The sequence below is a fragment of the Oncorhynchus nerka genome, linkage group LG24 (genome assembly GCF_034236695.1).
Source record: "Oncorhynchus nerka isolate Pitt River linkage group LG24, Oner_Uvic_2.0, whole genome shotgun sequence".
Taxonomy (NCBI): Eukaryota; Metazoa; Chordata; class Actinopteri; order Salmoniformes; family Salmonidae; genus Oncorhynchus; species Oncorhynchus nerka.
Genome location: NC_088419.1, coordinates 25,722,797 through 25,743,312, shown reverse-complemented (window position 1 = coordinate 25,743,312; position 20,516 = coordinate 25,722,797). Strand labels below are relative to the sequence as shown.

At 43.3% G+C, this 20,516-nt stretch overlaps 1 protein-coding gene and 1 long non-coding RNA gene across 2 annotated transcripts in view; one reads left to right on the top strand and one right to left on the bottom strand.

The window, feature by feature from the left end:
- Positions 1–20,516, bottom strand: part of LOC115107730 (centrosomal protein of 85 kDa-like) — a 94,849-nt gene extending 74,333 nt beyond the window's left edge. Inside the window, exon 1 of the mRNA XM_029631313.2 lies at positions 20,446–20,516. Within this exon, the coding sequence (XP_029487173.2) occupies positions 20,446–20,461 (16 nt within the window). The 5' untranslated portion in view covers positions 20,462–20,516. The remainder of the gene's footprint in view (positions 1–20,445) is intronic.
- Positions 5,206–7,399, top strand: LOC135564292 (uncharacterized). Its single transcript, XR_010460863.1, has 5 exons — positions 5,206–5,959; positions 6,047–6,223; positions 6,314–6,375; positions 6,458–6,544; positions 6,632–7,399. It is a non-coding gene; the product is annotated as an uncharacterized LOC135564292 (long non-coding RNA).

Below are 20,516 nucleotides of genomic sequence, written 5' to 3'. Positions count from 1 at the left end.
GTCTTCGTGAAGTTTCACCCCATAGCATCATGCATCATGCATAAATTGTGACGTTTCTTGGCCCGCTGTCACTTGTGTATTCGTTATTTATCAAGGTGGCGTGTATTCATGGCTGCAAAGGGAAGCCAGGGTTCCCCCCAAAAATGACTAAGATATAAAACATAAAATCATTTAACTCCCATCTCTATGTGTTTCATAATTGTCCTTAAATTCGCAAGAGGCTGAACGTATCTCAGCGGCGCGTGTCGTGTGAACATTTGATCGCGCAAAACAAATCAAATCACATTTTATTTGTCACATACACATGGTTAGCAGATGTTAATGCGAGTGTAGCGAAATGCTTGTGCTTCTAGTTCCGAAAATGCAGTAATAACCAACAAGTAATCTAACTAACAATTCCAAAACTACTGTCTTATACACAGTGTAAGGGGATAAAGAATATGTACATAAAGATATATGAATGAGTGATGGTACAGAGCAGCATAGGCAAGATACAGTAGATGGTATCGAGTACAGTATATACATATGAGATGAGTATGTAAACAAAGTGGCATAGTTAAAGTGGCTAGTGATACATGTATTACGTAAGGATGCAGTAGATGATATAGAGTACAGTATATACGTATGCATATGAGATGAATAATGTAGGGTATGTAACATTATATTAGGTAGCATTGTTTAAAGTGGCTAGTGATATATTTTACATCATTTCCCATCAATCCCATTATTAAAGTGGCTGGAGTTGAGTCAGTGTCAGTGTCAGTGTGTTGGCAGCAGCCACTCAATGTTAGTGGTGGCTGTTTAACAGTCTGATGGCCTTGAGATAGAAGCTGTTTTCAGTCTCTCGGTCCCAGCTTTGATGCACCTGTACTGACCTCGCCTTCTGGATGATAGCGGGGTGAACAAGCAGTGGCTCGGGTGGTTGTTGTCCTTGATGATCTTTATGGCCTTCCTGTAACATCGGGTGGTGTAGGTGTCCTGGAGGGCAGGTAGTTTGCCCCCGGTGATGCGTGGTGCAGACCTCACTACCCTCTGGAGAGCCTTACGGTTGTGGGCGGAGCAGTTGCCGTACCAGGCGGTGATACAGCCCGCCAGGATGCTCTCGATTGTGCATCTGTAGAAGTTTGTGAGTGCTTTTGGTGACAAGCCGAATTTCTTCAGCCTCCTGAGGTTGAAGAGGCGCTGCTGCGCCTTCTTCACGATGCTGTCTGTGTGAGTGGACCAATTCCGTTTGTCTGTGATGTGTATGCCGAGGAACTTAAAACTTACTACACTCTCCACTACTGTTCCATCGATGTGGTTAGGGGGGTGTTCCCTCTGCTGTTTCCTGAAGTCCACAATCATCTCCTTAGTTTTGTTGACGTTGAGTGTGATGTTATTTTCCTGACACCACACTCCGAGGGCCCTCACCTCCTCCCTGTAGGCCGTCTCGTCGTTGTTGGTAATCAAGCCTACCACTGTTATGTCGTCCGCAAACTTGATGATTGAGTTGGAGGCGTGCGTGGCCACGCAGTCGTGGGTGAACAGGGAGTACAGGAGAGGGCTCAGAACGCAGTGTTGAGGATCAGCGGGGTGGAGATGTTGTTGCCTACCCTCACCACCTGGGGGCGGCCCGTCAGGAAGTCCAGTACCCAGTTGCACAGGGCGGGCTCGAGACCCAGGGTCTCAAGCTTGATGACGAGCTTGGAGGGTACTATGGTGTTGAATGCCGAGCTGTAGTCGATGAACAGCATTCTCACATAGGTATTCCTCTTGTCCAGATGGGTTAGGGCAGTGTGCAGTGTGGTTGAGATTGCATCGTCTGTGGACCTATTTGGGCGGTAAGCAAATTGGAGTGGGTCTAGGGTGTCAGGTAGGGTGGAGGTGATATGGTCCTTGACTAGTCTCTCAAAGCACTTCATGATGACGGAAGTGAGTGCTCAGTTACCTTAGCTTTCTTGGGAACAGGAACAATGGTGGCCCTCTTGAAGCATGTGGGAACAGCAGACTGGTATAGGGATTGATTGAATATGTCCGTAAACACACCGGCCAGCTGGTCTGCGCATGCTCTGAGGGCGCGGCTGGGGATGCCGTCTGGGCCTGCAGCCTTGCGAGGGTTAACACGTTTAAATGTCTTACTCACCTCGGCTGCAGTGAAGGAGAGTCCGCATGTTTTCGTTGCAGGCCGTGTCAGTGGCACTGTATTGTCCTCAAAGCTGGCAAAAAAGTTATTTAGTCTGCCTGGGAGCAAGACATCCTGGTCCGTGACTGGGCTGGTTTTCTTCTTGTAGTCTGTGATTGACTGTAGACCCTGCCACATACCTCTTGTGTCTGAGCCGTTGAATTGAGATTCTACTTTGTCTCTATACTGACGCTTAGCTTGTTTGATAGCCTTGCGGAGGGAATAGCTGCACTGTTTGTATTCGGTCATGTTACCAGTCACCTTGCCCTGATTAAAAGCAGTGGTTCGCGCTTTCAGTTTCACGCGAATGCTGCCATCAATCCATGGTTTCTGGTTAGGGAATGTTTTAATCGTTGCTATGGGAACGACATCTTCAACGCATGTTCTAATGAACTCGCACACCGAATCAGCGTATTCGTCAATGTTGTTATCTGACGCAATACAAAACATATCCCAGTCCACGTGATGGAAGCAGTCTTGGAGTGTGGAGTCAGCTTGGTCGGACCAGCGTTGGACAGACCTCAGCGTGGTAGCTTCTTGTTTTAGTTTCTGTCTGTAGGCAGGGATCAACAAAATGGAGTCGTGGTCAGCTTTTCCGAAAGGAGGGCGGGGCAGGGCCTTATATGCGTCGCGGAAGTTAGAGTAACAATGATCCAAGGTTTTTCCACCCCTGGTTGCGCAATCGATATGCTGATAAAATTTAGGGAGTCTTGTTTTCAGATTAGCCTTGTTAAAATCCCCAGCTACAATGAATGCAGCCTCTGAATAAATGGATTCCAGTTTGCAAAGAGTCAAATAAAGTTTGTTCAGAGCCATCGATGTGTCTGCTTGGGGGGGAATATATACGGCTGTGATTATAATCGAAGAGAATTCTCTTGGTAGATAATGCGGTCGACATTTGATTGTGAGGAATTCTAAATCAGGTGAACAGAAGGATTTGAGTTCCTGTATGTTTCTTTCATCACACCATGTCTCGTTAGCCATAAGGCATACGCCCCCGCCCCTCTTCTTACCAGAAAGATGTTTGTTTCTGTCGGCGCGATGCGTGGAGAAACCCGCTGGCTGCACCGCCTCCGATAGCGTCTCTCCAGTGAGCCATGTTTCCGTGAAGCAAAGAAGCGTTACAGTCTCTGATGTCCCTCTGGAATGCTACCCTTGCTCGGATTTCATTTCTCTGTCTGCATGTAAAGCCCATTTTCTGATGCTGTCTGGTCTAAAATAGTATGATATTGTGGCTGACCGTAGCATTGAATGCAAGGGAAGACAGCAAGCATGTGGCCTCCCTTGATAAAATAAATAAATAACAATAATAGCCAATAAGTGTTGAGCTAATCTGAGTTCCACTGTGAATAATCCTGGAGCACCAAAAAAAAAAACCTGTCAAGGGAAGCCAGTTTGGATTTGGCTTCACACCAATCACATCACATCAAGCCAAATGTCATTGACAGAAAAAAACTTGAATTGTTGCATCTCTGTTGTTGTGTTGTTGTCTTCCGGTGGCTAGCTAGCTAGCAAAAATTGTCCCTTTCCTAAACTAGCTATGGATGGAGATAGTGATTTGGACATGTGGTTTTACTTAATTCTCCGTACTGGCCAATGATTATAACGGTGATTCCGAAACAACCATGAATACATACATTGTGCCTCTGGCCTGAGAGGATGGAAGTTCAATATGTAGCTAGTTGTAGTAGGCTAATGTTAACTTTGGATACACAGTCCAAAGTGTAATTAAGAACTTCACCATGCTCAAAGGGCTATTCAATGTCTGCTTCTTTTTTTTACCCAGCTACCAATAGGTGCCATTCTTTGCGAGACATTGGAAAATCTCCCTGGTCTTTGTGGCTGAATCTGTGTTTGAAATTCACTGCTCAACAGAGGGACCTTACAGATAATTGTATATGTGGGGTACAGAGATGAGGTAGTCATTCAAAAATCCTTTTAAACACTATTATTGCGCACAGACTCAGTCCATGCAACTTATTATGTAACTTGTTAAGAATGATTTTACTCCTGAACGTATTTAGTCTTGGCATAACAAAGGGCTTGAATACTTATTGACTCAATACATTTCAAGTTGACATTTTTTATGTAATTTGTAAAAATGTGTTGAAACATAATTCCACTTTGACATTATGGGATAGTGTGTGTAGGCCAGTGACAACAAAACAATCGTAATGTAATACATTTTATATTCAGGCTGTAACACAACAAAATGTGGAAAATGTCAAGGGGTGTGAATGCTTTCTGAAGGCACTGTATGTGTAACTAATGTGTAATATATAATACACAATAATACAAGTTTCACACCAAGAGAGTACTGCCATGAATAGGTTACCAAGGTTACCCCAGAAGCCTCAGTGATGTGGAATCTTCTCCAACTAAAGTCTTCACAACACTAATCAGCTGGCTCTTCACAGGGAGACTCAGTAGAGTCGTATATTCACAGTTGTGCTTGGGGCCCTGTAAAAGGCACCTGGTTAAAGCTGTCAGACAACAACAGCAGTCAACAAAGTGAGATGAGCTCTAGTCGCCTATATTGATGCCAGTTACCAAAAGCAGGGCTAAGGGAAAGGGGATACCTAGTCAGTTGCACAACTGAATGCATTCAACCGAATTGTATGTCTTCCACATTTAACCCAACCCGTCTGAATCATTCCTAATGTAGCATTCCTAATGTAGCATTCCTAATGTAGCATTCCTAATGTAACATTCCTAATGTAAGCCTACACATTCCTGCTGCGTTCTATGTAGCTATTGATACTTTTGTACTCACATCCTGATGATAAAGAGCACCTTGTAGGCTAACATTAAGCTGAAAACAGGGTGTGTGTTTTTGCTGGCAGCAAATATTATTTTAGGCCTTATCTAATGTTGGTTAACCCAGAACTAAAGTTTTTGTAATTGGTCAGATGCTTGATTACGTTCTGCAGTCTGTCCATGAAATATTAGACCTGGCTTTGCTCTGTTTAACTTCTAGCTAGTTATGTGCTTCACTGTAGTGTTGTCACGAGACCAAAAATGTACTCACGATAGGATACCAGGTCAGGGGCCTGTTGCACAAAAGTAGAATTAAGACATCCGGGATAAATGACTCAGCTGAGCTCAATGAAGCCAAAACATGTGCGTCCAGGCTTAATTGGTTGCACAAAGACCAAGCCAGGATGAGCAGACACGGATTCATTAAGCCAGGTGAAACCAATCCTGGATAGGTGCGCGCTCACGGCTCACTCAAATAGACCCCGCCACAGATCACAGATTAACTGATTTACCATGGCAACTAGAGCCGCGTACTTTTCCCCGTCGGAAGCACAAATCCTCATGGAGGCATACGAGGAGGTAAAATATATAATTAAGAAGAAAGGCAACACCGCCACAGTGATAAAGCAAAGAGAAAAAGTGTGGCAAAGTATTGCAGACCGCCTGAATGCGTAAGTAGTGCACAATTACACACTCACCGCTCCGCTGAAACATCACAATTACAATTCAAATATTTAATTCACATCTCCAAAAATGCAGTTGTACTGTAATTATGAAACGGTTAAATTTTTAATTGAAATGCACTGCAGATATGAGTGAAATTGTGTAAAGTAACTCCATCACACTGTATAAAGCTATGATACATTTTTTGATATTTTTACTGAAAACAAGACAAAAATACCAAGTAATTTTTTGCAGTGTGACTCCATTAAATGTGTGTGTGTGTGTGTGTGTGTGTGTGTGTGTGTAGATTAAACATGAACGGGCCAAAACGGACATGGCAGCAGGTCAAAATCAAATACAAGAACATTCTGCAGAATGGTATGGTCCCTGACTAATATTTAACAAAGCACAAGCATATATTGTACCCAGAAGGTGCCTGCTCACACATTGTCTGTACTGTTTTAGCAGTGAAAAAGAATACCCACAGACAAGGCACGGGTGGTGGGTCACCAAAGGCTGACCTTACCCCAGCAGAGGACATGGCCTTGGAGCTAAATAAAGGCAGGCCCGTCTTAGAGGGGATCCCTGGGGGGAAAGAGACGAGCATAGGTTCCTCCCAAGATGCCACCCGCTTCATTCAAGGTATGTCCTTCCATCTCTACATGGGATACAACCACATTCATATTGAATCAATTTGGACTGTCTGACTTTGGTTTACCTATTGCCTTGCAGTGCCTGGCAGCACTGTGTTCCTGTTAGAGCCACCAGCACAAGCACCAGACGATGCTGATCCAGTGAGTACTCCATCAAAGGCATACTGTAGGCCTGGCATGTCTTGTCTACTAGCTTCAATATGAATCCGATTAAATGTGATAGGGTGAAGGCCCCAGTGCAGCAGCAACAGCACATGATGGAGACGATGATGAGGAGGAGACCATCTCTCTGGATTCCAGAAGGCATGAGGTATCATGTTAAGACTGTGAAAGTACTATTTACTCTACAATGGTGAGGAGTCCTCATCAAAATCAAAAAATCTAATTTCTTTTACAGGACCCAGATGCTATACAGTGGGAAAACCAGCCTGGCAACATAGTGCGTATTAATAAAAGGACATCACATCCTGCCAAATTCCAGCTGCGCTAATTGTATTGTGTTCACAGAGCTCACAAGCTATCAGAAAGTTGTATGGCAACCACCTTCCCAGCAATCAGTACAACCAAGTCATCGTTATAAGGCATCGCCCTCTTTTGCCCACCCCCCCAGCACCAGGTGTGGCCACTAGCCTATATGAAGGCCCAAAATTGTGTGTTCCTTTCTGCTCTGACAATGGCATGCCCATTCGTGCGAGATGTGGTGGATGAAGAAGCACTTGTGCTGAGGAGAGCCTTCAGGCGAGAAAGGGTCTTCAGGGACCGGTTGGACCCACTGGCCTTCCCTGATGACCATCTATATGAAAGATACAGGTTTTCTGCAGATGGCATCAGGTATCTATGCAGACTACTGGGTCCCAGGATTAAGCACCGCACTGCACGGAGCCATGCACTGAGTGTGGAGCAAATGGTTTGTGTGGCCTTGCGCTTTTTTGCTAGTGGAGCCTTCCTGTACTCAGTGGGGGATGCAGAACAGCTGAACAAGGCCACAATTTGCCGCACAATAAGGAGTGTGTGTCTGGCTATCAAAGCATTAGCAGATGTCTTCATCTCCTTCCCTGGCCACAGAAGACTCTGTGACATCAAAGAGGAGTTCTATAGGATTGCAGGTAAGAGGATCTACAAATTACAGGACAACTGTTAACACATAGTAGGATACTCATTACTTTGTGTGACATTTACATTTACATTTAAGTCATTTAGCAGACGCTCTTATCCAGAGAGACTTACAAATTGGTGCTTTCACCTTATGACATCCAGTGGAACAGCCACTTTACAATAGTGCATCTAGGTCTTTTAAGGGGGGTGAGAAGGATTACTTTATCCTATCCTAGGTATTCCTTAAAGAGGTGGGGTTTCAGGTGTCTCCGGAAGGTGGTGATTGACTCCGCTGTCCTGGCGTCGTGAGGGAGTTTGTTCCACCATTGGGGGCCAGAGCAGCGAACAGTTTTGACTGGGCTGAGCGGGGAACTGTACTTCCTCAGTGGTAGGGAGGCGAGCAGGCCAGAGGTGGATGAACGCAGTGCCCTTGTTTGGGTGTAGGGCCTGATCAGAGCCTGGAGGTACTGAGGTGCCGTTCCCCTCACAGCTCCGTAGGCAAGCACCATGGTCTTGTAGCGGATGCGAGCTTCAACTGGAAGCCAGTGGAGAGAGCGGAGGAGCGGGGTGACGTGAGAGAACTTGGGAAGGTTGAACACCAGACGGGCTGCGGCGTTCTGGATGAGTTGTAGGGTTTAATGGCACAGGCAGGGAGCCCAGCCAACAGCGAGTTGCAGTAATCCAGACGGGAGATGACAAGTGCCTGGATTAGGACCTGCGCCGCTTCCTGTGTGAGGCAGGGTCGTACTCTGCGGATGTTGTAGAGCATGAACCTACAGGAACGGGCCACCGCCTTGATGTTATTTGAGAACGACAGGGTGTTGTCCAGGATCACGCCAAGGTTCTTAGCGCTCTGGGACGAGGACACAATGGAGTTGTCAACCGTGATGGCGAGATCATGGAACGGGCAGTCCTTCCCCGGGAGGAAGAGCAGCTCCGTCTTGCCGAGGTTCAGCTTGAGGTGATGATCCGTCATCCACACTGATATGTCTGCCAGACATGCAGAGATGCGATTCGCCACCTGGTCGTCAGAAGGGGGAAAGGAGAAGATGAATTGTGTGTCGTCTGCATAGCAATGATAGGAGAGACCATGTGAGGTTATGACAGAGCCAAGTGACTTGGTGTATAGCGAGAATAGGAGAGGGCCTAGAACAGAGCCCTGGGGACACCAGTGGTGAGAGCACGTGGTGAGGAGACGGATTCTCGCCACGCCACCTGGTAGGAGCGACCTGTCAGGTAGGACGCAATCCAAGCGTGGGCCGCGCCGGAGATGCCCAACTCGGAGAGGGTGGAGAGGAGGATCTGATGGTTCACAGTATCGAAGGCAGCCGATAGGTCTAGAAGGATGAGAGCAGAGGAGAGAGTTAGCTTTAGCAGTGCGGAGCGCCTCCGTGATACAGAGAAGAGCAGTCTCAGTTGAATGACTAGTCTTGAAACCTGACTGATTTGGATCAAGAAGGTCATTCTGAGAGAGATAGCGGGAGAGCTGGCCAAGGACGGCACGTTCAAGAGTTTTGGAGAGAAAAGAAAGAAGGGATACTGGTCTGTAGTTGTTGACATCGGAGGGATCGAGTGTAGGTTTTTCAGAAGGGGTGCAACTCTCGCTCTCTTGAAGACGGGAGGGACGTAGCCAGCGGTCAGGGATGAGTTGATGAGCGAGGTGAGGTAAGGGAGAAGGTCACCGGAGATGGTCTGGAGAAGAGAGGAGGGGATAGGGTCAAGCGGGCAGGTTGTTGGGCGGCCGGCCGTCACAAGACGCGAGATGTCATCTGGAGAGAGAGGGAGAAAGAGGTCAGAGCACAGGGTAGGGCAGTGTGAGCAGAACCAGCGGTGTCGTTTGACTTAGCAAACGAGGATCGGATGTCGTCGACCTTCTTTTCAAAATGGTTGACGAAGTCATCTGCAGAGAGGGAGGAGGGGGGGGGGGAGGAGGATTCAAGAGGGAGGAGAAGGTGGCAAAGAGCTTCCTAGGGTTAGAGGCAGATGCTTGGAATTTAGAGTGGTAGAAAGTGGCTTTAGCAGCAGAGACAGAGGAGGAAAATGTAGAGAGGAGGGAGTGAAAGGATGCCAGGGCCGCAGGGAGGCGAGTTTTCCTCCATTTCCGCTCGGCTGCCCGGAGCCCTGTGACAGGTTTCCCCAATGTCATTGGTGCAGTGGACTGCACACACATAAGGATAAAAGCCCCCTCAGGTGCCCATGAGGCCGATTTTGTGAATAGGAAATCCTTTCACAGCATTAATGTTCAGGTGAACATAACTTTTTGATATTGTCCATTGACGAACACTCTGCATTGCCAGTGATGTGCATTGATTGGTGTAATATTCCTCATCTTATGATTTCAGATGGTCTGCAATGCTGACTGTGTGATCAGCAATGTTGTGGCAAAATGGCCTGGCTCAGTCCATGACTCCAGAATCTTTCGGGCCTCTGAAATCTATCAGTGCCCATCACAAGGTAAGCCACACAACCCCTATTTATAACCATCATGGCTGTGTCAAGAATATCACTGTGTTTATGAGGTAGTAATGATGAGATTTTGTGTTGACAGGTGAATTCTCTGGTGTGTTGCTGGGAGACAGGGGTATGGCTGCCAGCCTTTTCTCCTGACACCTTTCACAGACCCCCAGGAAGCACAGCAGGCCTACAACCATGCCCATGCCAGGACCAGGGCCAGAGTTGAAATGACCTTTGGCCTCCTGAAGGCACGCTTTCACTGCCTTCACAAATTAAGGGTCAGCCCTGTTAGGGCATGTGATATTACTGTGGCTTGTGCTGTCCTCCACAATGTGGCCTGCCTGAGGAAGGAGAGGGCCCCCAGAGTGCCACCAGCCATGGACTGGGACAATCCGGCAATCTTCCCTGATGACGACAGTGGTCGGCTGCTGAGGGACCAATATGTGTTGAATTATTTTAGTTAGTATGTGTGCTTTCAATTTTGGTTAAATATGTCCTGCGGTGGCAGAGGAATTTGGTTTTTTGGGTTCGTTTTTTGACCAATTTGGCCTCTTATGATGTTTGTGCGGTATACTGTGTGTAATACAAGGCTGCAGGAGGCTACTGCATCCATTCATTTGTCTGTTCAGTTGATGTGTATGGATTTGTCCTGCATTTATTTTAGTGTGCAGACATGCAGGGTGTGTTATATACAGACCTTTGAATGTGTATGTATCATTTTGTATAATATGCTTGGATTCTGTGCTTTCCATCTTGTAGAGTCACTGACTTCAGTTTCGAAAGGAGCTGATGGTTTACCTGCTTTGTTTTGTCCTTATTCAATAAAGGAACATAATGTTACACATTGTGTTTTTATATTCATATGGAATGTGTATTTGTTTATATGACAGAGTACTAGGGCCACACTGAAGAAAAAGGATAAAGTCATAAATTTATGAGGCTGGTTCTTTCTGCAGAAAAGCTACATATTGTTTTTACAGTTTTGATACTTATGACAATGTGATACTTAATATTCTGGCACATCAGCATGTCTTTGTTTATGAAACCATACTGAAGTACAATTTCACGAAATGCCCCACATCTGTCATTTTAACAACTGTCCTCCTTTAAAACAACTGGTTACAATATTATGACTTGTGTTTTTTTCCCTCTGTGGCCCTAATATTCTATCATTTTATATATAGCCTTATAGTCTATGGGAAACTGTAAATTATCTAATGATAGCAACATCATCTAAAAATCATTTTTTATCCAAAATCATTGAAATTAATGATCACAAACGTTTAAATAATAACAGTGGGTCTAGTTATGTGATAACAATGTATAGTGAGCAGTGAAATAACTATTGGTTTCCATTTGTGGTGACTGCTGACTGACATTAGGGATGAGATTAAATAGATCCTGGAATTTAGCCTGGTCTGGAGCAGGCTAGCTCCACAGAATAAATCTCCATGGTAATTTATACCATAACATATCCTCCTGCCCCCTATCCATCTTTAGTGCAACCGGATTACGGATCAATTGAGCCAGGATCACCAAGATATCCTGGCTTAATCCCTTATCCTAGTTTTGTGCAACAGGCCCCAGGTATCAAGATACCAAGTAGTATCACAATACCACCAAGAAAATACATCTGTGGCCTAGCATCCTGTTCGCCCCACGGCCCGGGATTAGATTAAAACGTTCGTTGACATGGTTTGTGAAATGATCTCAAATGCTTGCAAATCCCTTTAGAAAGAAATATGCGTAAAAAGAAAAAAGGTAGTGTTTAGGCTAGAGAAAATACATTTTCTTGGCTGTAATGCTGCAACCATTTTCCCTCTCTGGCACACAGAGGCTGTATGACAGTGAACTTGCAAAGTCTACTCAGACTGGCCTGTTCGCTCGGTTATAACCACTATATAAACCCATCGTTGGTTATAACAGGTGATGGAATGCTCCAATGTAACAAATTTAGAAATCTAACAACAGAAAACTCATCAGGGTCTTCATCCCTGTTTGCCATCACGGCTAAATTATATTTTAAAAACTGATGGAGGAATAGATGTGCATGAAGAGCGGACAGAGAAGCAGGTGATTGAGGGCTGGTAGGCGATGTGGCTGGATGATTACAGCTGCCACAGATGATATGCCATGAAAGTGAAGTAGATATTATTGGACCTGTGCATACAAGAAACTAGTAGCTGTTGATTAAATTCAACTGAATGTATAAACCAAACTGACTTTCTAAACATTTTATTATAACAGAAGCCAGTAGGTTCTTTAGATCGGTAGGGCTGAAAAAGTCGGTAGTATCATATGAAATAGGACTACGGTATTCTACAATGTTGGTATCATAAGTATCATAACGTTTTGGTACCGTGATGTTACCATGGTATCGGTATACCATGCAACACTACTTCACTGTCCAGCTTTGCTCCTCCCTTGTCAAATAAATCAACCTCAGTAATCTACCTCAAATCCATTACAAACCTTGTCATCAAATGTTTATTTTTACACAATATTTGCTTGGCAAAAACATAACAATGTGGCAATAAGCAACATTTCGGCAAACACAATTTCAAAACACATCCTCTTGCTAACTTCAAATAGATACTTCCCCCTAACCGCAGGGGTTCCAGGATGATTTCAAGCAACATCAAACTGTTTTAGCGACTGACGGACGAAGTCTGGTAGTGCTCCAGTTCTCCCTGTCAGATTAACCAACAGAGGACTTGGGAAGCATATCAACTCCTGTAGAAATGGCACTACGGTTATTCTGAGTAACCTAATTTATGTTCCTTTAACTCCACCTTCTAGTGAGTTTATACAAACTGTCATCTTCTATTTTGACTAATGCTCTCAGCTGTAAGGATATTTCATTTGGCGACTTTGGGTCTTTTGAGTATCATGCTATACTGTTTAAATGTCAGTCACCAGTGCTGGTTATAACCCCTTTATAGGCCACCAAAGGACAGCCCCACTGTCTTTACTGAGAACTATGATAAAAATCATTGTGTTGGGCAATTTTAATATTCATGTTGACAAACAGACAGTTTCCAAGGCCATTGAATATATGAATATTTTTAGATCTATGGGCTTTATCCAACATGTTACTAAGCCCACCTATAACCGTGGCCATACTCTGGACCTAGTTATTACCAAGGGGCTTTCTACTGACATATCCTCTATTGTTGATGTTGCTTTATCGGATCAACACTGTGTATTTTGTACTACCTTGCAGTGGTGTAAAGTACTTAAGTAAAAATACTTTAAAGTACAACTTAAGTAGTTTTGGGGGTTATCTCCATTTTACTATACTATTTATATTTTTACTTCACTACATTCCTAAAGAGAATAATGTTATTTTTACTCCATACATTTTCCCTGACAACCAAAAGTACTCATTACATTTGAAATGCTTATCAAGAGAACATCCCTGGTCATCCCTACTTCCTCTGACCTGGTGGACTCACTAAACACATGCTTCATTTGTAAATGATGTCTGAGTGTTGGAGTGTGCCCCTGACTATATGTAAATGATGTCTGAGTGCTGGAGTGTGCCCCTGGCTATATGTAAATGATGTCTGAGTGTTGGAGTGTGCCCCTGGCTATATGTAAATGATGTCTGAGTGTTGGAGTGTGACCCTGGCTATATGTAAATTATGTCTGAGTGTTGGAGTGTGACCCTGGCTATATGTAAATTATGTCTGAGTGCTGGAGTGTGACCCTGGCTATATGTAAATGATGTCTGAGTGTTGGAGTGTGCCCCTGACTATATGTAAATTATGTCTGAGTGTTGGAGTGTGCCCCTGGCTATATGTAAATGATGTCTGAGTGCTGGAGTGTGCCCCTGGCTATATGTAAATTATGTCTGAGTGGTGGAATGTGCCCCTGACTATATGTAAATGCTGTCTGAGTGTTGGCGTGTGCCCCTGGCTATATGTAAATGATGTCTGAGTGCTGGAGTGTGCCCCTGGCTATATGTAAATTATGTCTGAGTGTTGGAGTGTGCCCCTGGCTATATGTAAATGATGTCTGAGTGCTGGAGTGTGCCCCTGGCTATATGTAAATTATGTCTGAGTGGTGGAATGTGCCCCTGACTATATGTAAATGATGTTTGAGTGTTGGAGTGTGCCCCTGGCTATATGTAAATGATGTCTGAGTGTTGGAGTGTGCCCCTGGCTATATGTAAATGATGTCTGAGTGCTGGAGTGTGCCCCTGACTATATGTAAATGATGTCTGAGTGTTGGAGTGTGCCCCTGACTATATGTAAATGATGTCTGAGTGCTGGAGTGTGCCCCTGGCTATATGTAAATGATGTCTGAGTGTTTTAGTGTGCCCCTGACTATATGTAAATGATGTCTGAGTGCTGGAGTGTGCCCCTGACTATATGTAAATGATGTCTGAGTGCTGGAGTGTGACCCTGGCTATATGTAAATTATGTCTGAGTGCTGGAGTGTGACCCTGGCTATATGTAAATTATGTCTGAGTGCTGGAGTGTGACCCTGGCTATATGTAAATGATGTCTGAGTGTTGGAGTGTGCCCCTGACTATATGTAAATGATGTCTGATTGTGGGAGTGTGCCCCTGGCTATATGTAAATGCTGTCTGAGTGCTGGAGTGTGCCCCTGACTATATGTAAATGATGTCTGAGTGTTGGAGTGTGCCCCTGACTATATGTAAATGCTGTCTGAGTGTTGGCGTGTGCCCCTGGCTATATGTAAATGATGTCTGAGTGCTGGAGTGTGCCCCTGGCTATATGTAAATGATGTCTGAGTGCTGGAGTGTGCCCCTGGCTATATGTAAATGATGTCTGAGTGCTGGAGTGTGCCCCTGACTATATGTAAATGATGTCTGAGTGCTGGAGTGTGCCCCTGACTATATGTAAATGATGTCTGAGTGTTGGAGTGTGCCCCTGACTATATGTAAATGATATCTGAGTGCTGGAGTGTGCCCCTGGCTATATGTAAATTATGTCTGAGTGTTGGAGTGTGCCCCTGACTATATGTAAATGAGGTCTGAGTGCTGGAGTGTGCCCCTGACTATATGTAAATGATGTCTGAGTGCTGGAGTGTGCCCCTGACTATATGTAAATGATGTCTGAGTGCTGGAGTGTGCCCCTGACTATATGTAAATGAGGTCTGAGTGCTGGAGTGTGCCCCTGACTATATGTAAATGAGGTCTGAGTGCTGGAGTGTGCCCCTGACTATATGTAAATGAGGTCTGAGTGCTGGAGTGTGCCCCTGACTATATGTAAATGATGACTGAGTGCTGGAGTGTGCCCCTGACTATATGTAAATGAGGTCTGAGTGCTGGAGTGTGCCCCTGACTATATGTAAATGATGTCTGAGTGCTGGAGTGTGCCCCTGGCTATATGTAAATGATGTCTGAGTGCTGGAGTGTGCCCCTGACTATATGTAAATGATGTCTGAGTGCTGGAGTGTGCCCCTGACTATATGTAAATGAGGTCTGAGTGCTGGAGTGTGCCCCTGACTATATGTAAATGATGTCTGAGTGCTGGAGTGTGCCCCTGACTATATGTAAATGATGACTGAGTGCTGGAGTGTGCCCCTGACTATATGTAAATGATGACTGAGTGCTGGAGTGTGCCCCTGGTTAAAAAAAACTGAAAATGGTTTACTTTATGTAAGGAATTTCAAACTTTTACTTTTAATTGAAATGAAATGTACTTTTGATACTTAAGTATATTTAAAACCAAATACTTTTATAATTTTACTCAAATAGTATTTTACTGGGTGACTTTCACTTTTACTTTTTATTAAGGTATCTTTACTTTTACTCAAGTATGACAATTGGGTACTTTTTCCACCTCTGCTACCTTGTTGCCCATAGCACAGGGTAATACTAAACACATTATTAAGAAATGCTATCTTAACTCTGAAGTTGCTACAGATTTTATTGAGTGTATGAACAATACTCCATCACCTATTCTGCCTTCCTCTTGTGATGATTTAGTTGATAACTTTAACAGCAAATTAAGGGTAACCATTGATGCCAGTAAAGTTGAAAAATGCCACATCCAAACAGAGAGCCCCTTGGATGAGTGAGGAAATTAATCAATGAAAGAGAAATTGCAGAAAGGCAGAGCAGAAGTGGAGAGAAAGTCAAAGTTGCAGCTCCATTATGATATTCTGAGAGAGCAACTTGACATATATAACAAGGCAATTAGAAATGCCAGATGGGCTCATTTCTCTAACTTGATCACTGTTAATCAGAATAATTAGAGAGTGCTCTTCTCGACCATTGATGGCCTGATAAATCCTACCTCCTCAAACCTATGTGAACTTTCCTCCACATCTAAATGTGATAAGTTTGCAGTATATTTTAGAGATAAGATAACCAACATTAGGCTGGGTATCAGTCAGCCAAGACCTGATGATAAGTTTGATGATATGTGCCCAAGCCTACCAGGCAAAGGCACTATGGATTGATTTCCCCTGGTTAACACAGATAAGCTCAGGAAAGTGATATCACAACTTAAGCCTTCTATCTGCCTTCTCGATCCTATCCCCACCACCTTCTTCAAAACAGTTTTTAATTGCATATCTGAAGAAGTACAAGCTATTGATAAATCACTCCCTGTTTGCTGGCACTTTCCAAACTGCACTAAAAAGTGCTATGGTGAAACCCCTTCTTAAGAAAAGTAATCTAGATTATTCAGCTCTTAACAAATTTGGGCCAATCTCCAAACTTCAATTCTTAAGCAAAATTCTGGAGAAATTGGTTTTCAAACAGCAGAATCATTTTTTAAGTGTCAGCTGTATTTAAAAAAAAATCCAATCTGGTTTTCGTGCCCACCACAGCACAGAGACAGCCTTAGTTACAGTGGTAAATTATCTTAGCTCTAACACAGATGCCAAACAGCTCTCTGTCCTGTCTTACTATTGGATTTAAGTGCTGCATTTGACACTGTTGACCATGATGTCCTTCCGGTCCAGTTCTAAATTGGTTTAGGACCTATTTAACCGGTTCAGTTTATATATGTTACCCCTTGGCAGCGTTTTCAGCAAGCACAGCATTGGTTTTCACTGCTACGCAGACGATACACAACTTTACATTTCTGTGTCACCAGAAGATTTTAGCTCCACAGATAAAATATTAGTCTGTATTAGTGATTTAAATACTTGGATGGCTCAACTTTCTCCAGCTAAATCAAGATGAGGTACTTATTATTGGAGCCAAAGCAGAGAGAAAATCTTGTTGCACATTTTAATTCACAAGCAATAAAGATAAAACGACAAGTAAAAAAATCTAGGTGTTATTTTAGATTCTGAACTAAATTTCGAATCACACATTAGGAATGTGACCAAATAGCTTTTTACCACCTGAGGAACATTGCCACGGTGCGTCCATTTCTCTCTCAGGTTGATACAAAGAGACTCATCCTACAGCACAGGTCCTGACCAAGACCAGATGGACAGCACACATTACACCGGTTTTAAGGTCACTGCACTGGCTGCCTGTGAGTTTTAGAATTCATTTAAAGATGATTCTATTGGTTTTTAAATCAATCCATGATTGTGCACCTCAATACATGTCAGACAGGCTTTTAAGTTATATACCCAGTAGGTTCCTCAGGTCCTCTGGCACTGGCCTTTTAACTATCCCAAAGCCTAGGACCAAGAGGCATGAAGAAACAGCCTTTAGTTATTATGCTCCCAGACTCTGGAATAGCCTGCCAGAGAACCCGAGGGGGACAAAACTGTGGACATATGAAAAAGAGATCTTAATACACACCTTTTTAGCTTTGCTCAGTTTTTGTTATTATTTCGTTTTTATCCTCTTATTTTTGTTGTGTAGTAACTATTTCCAGTTTTTATTTGATTTATTTGTTTTTGATTATTCCATGTCTGAAATGTGCTGTATAAATAAAGCTTGATTCGATTTGATTTAATGCACTATGCAGAAATCGTTCCGCCATTTCCTGGTTGCTAAAATTATAATAGTTTGCCTAATTTCAGTTTATGGTACAAAACAAGCAACTATAGTGTAAAGAATCATAGTAGCATCTAAACCTCTGTGAAATATATTTTCCATAACCAAAAACAATGTATTTTCATCTGTTTGAAGCTGGTGTACGAAAACAAAGCTTAAATCCTGGATGCATAGAAATAGCGCACACAGAACAGATATACCGCTTCTGCTTTCAATAAGAATGACAGATCTATAACACTAAGGTCTGGTCACCCAAAAAGTTACACATTGCAGCTTTAAGTTTGAACAAAGGAGCTTCCTTAGCAACATACAATGGTGTCAACTAATGGACAAATTGTGATAAATAAATACGTTATTGTTCATTACACAGTAAGATCTCAATATGACAGAGATCCTTCCCTGGCCATTAACAGGTTTAAACCTAGTGAAGAATAGTTGGAAGGAGCACACCAATGACAATAACCATCTAAAACATCACAGACAAAGCTTGTGTAATATTTCAACGTGAGCCGCACTTTTGCATCACTACCAGACTGTCAAATTGACCAGATATGACACAGGAGGACCGATTGCACTTCAGTTCCACAATGGCAATGCTACAATGGCAGTCATGCAGAATGAGACTGTTTCAGGCCAAGGGGAACAGCCCCCTTGCATAATTATTTGTGTACAGCATTGTCCTGGTTCAATTACCCATACCCTCTCAATTAAACAAATGACATCCTTTGTGTGCCTGCATAAAAATGCAATTGTCTCAATAGAAGAGTTAAACAGAGCTGCCAAAAGACATAGGACACATGGGGAAGTGTGTGTTCTGAATCATTAAATGTGTTTTTCAATAAAGTGTCATGTAATTGAAGACTTACTACCACAAAGTGAGAGCACATGATGGTTGCACACTCCCCCTGTTATTGCATAAAACATGTGGCTAGTATGATGTTAGTGTTCCTGATGTAAGACAAATATAGTGTTTTGTTAAGGAATTTCATCCCCCAAGGTTTGCAGTGTTATACAACACAGTAAACATCAGAAATGGGGTCTAAATCCATAATCTAAATCCATAATAGCGATATAAAGAAAAGAGAAGTGTAAAAAAAGATGACAGAATTTGCAGGTACAAGAAATTCCAGATAGCAAACTGTACAATGAACCAAACACAAAACTGGGTCTCTCAACCAGGATAGAACATGAATGGTATTGCAACAGCGTATGACATAATCACCCATTTCCATCATCAACATGAGTTACTGAGAACACTCTCCCGTTCAGTCACATACTTGACAACTTAGTACTTTGGCAGCACTCCAAAAATAACTAGGATTCGATTCGTCAATCACCACTTCTAATAATCATTCTACTGTCAAAGCTAGCACAATTGTAACTGTCTTCTGGTGATTTTGGAAAATGTTTGGGTGAGGCCTGAAAAATAACACCTGCGTATAAGAGGAACTAAGTTGTGCATATATCTCTAGACACAGAGCAGACATGTAGTTCTGTATGGAACCCTGGCACTGCAAGACACAACATACCATCTCCACGACAACAGTGGTTCTTTCAGTCAAACACCATGGCCCACTCCCTCTCTGAACAGTGGACAACACTCTTCAGCACAGAACAAAGAACACTTCACATTTACCAAACAATCCTTGGGCTGCTTTCAGCACACATTTAAGTGTGATTAAACTCATGTCTGGTTATTTTCAGATGCACCTTTTATGAGCAGCAAAAATAACTTGAGTAAACATTTAACGTGAAGAGGCTTGTAAACTCGGCGCATTACAAAACCACATCTGGAATGTGACTAAGTCAGGGAGAATTCCAATACAACTAGCTAATACTGGAATGCATTACTACAAGACTGCTTAAAGAAGGCCTAATTTTTCAAAGCAAAGACCACATGTTTTGGTATCAAAGCTGAAGTCTGGCACCCAGCCCTTATTAGAGTAATGAACACAGTCGCTATCCAGTACATAACATTTCCTCTCAAATAATATTTCTGTTCCACTGAGGACAGCAGTGACCTGCTGTTTCCTTGTTGTTTTCTCTCCCTCTACCTCAGATATTGGATGAGCAGAGGTGGATTACATGTAGAATCTCCACATCGTTGTAGCAATATCAATCAAGTGGGACTTTGGGCAAATGGAGGAGTGTCAGAATCAGTGTTTTTGTGCATGTTATCAGCTCACTGCAGACTGCTACCTGCGCCCACTTCCTGTTTCTCAGCCAGGAAACCAATGACTTAGCCTGAACACACTACTAAAGCCAACCTGCACAGCCCACAGCACACACACGTCAACAGAAAACCCTGGCCAGACCATGTGTGACACTAAAATACCATTACACTAGCATGACCACTACATGTTTAAGGAGCATTAGCTGTTCACATGCCTCAACTTTAACACATTTCTGCCAGAAATAGTTTCTCTGAATAGTGCAATGGATGGCAGAGGTGCTAATGGAACTCGAGAATATATCAACAAGATCCAAAGGGTCTCTAGAATGGAATCTAGATAAAAACAAGTCAAATTCTATTTTAAGTAGCCTTAATCCAAAGACATCTATTTTGGTTGTATGCTCGACTTCACATATTTCCATCGGTTCAAACCACACAACCAGATTTCAATGTATTTATTTTGATTGTGAGCAACTATACACCGACATGAACAAACATGAGAAAGGAAAACATGTATAATAGCATGGCATGAGAAAAAATTATCACTTACACACGTTCTTCTTCATGAGCACTTCAGCACACAATGCAGGAGCAGAGTGAGGAAGTGGCAAAGGGTTCAGA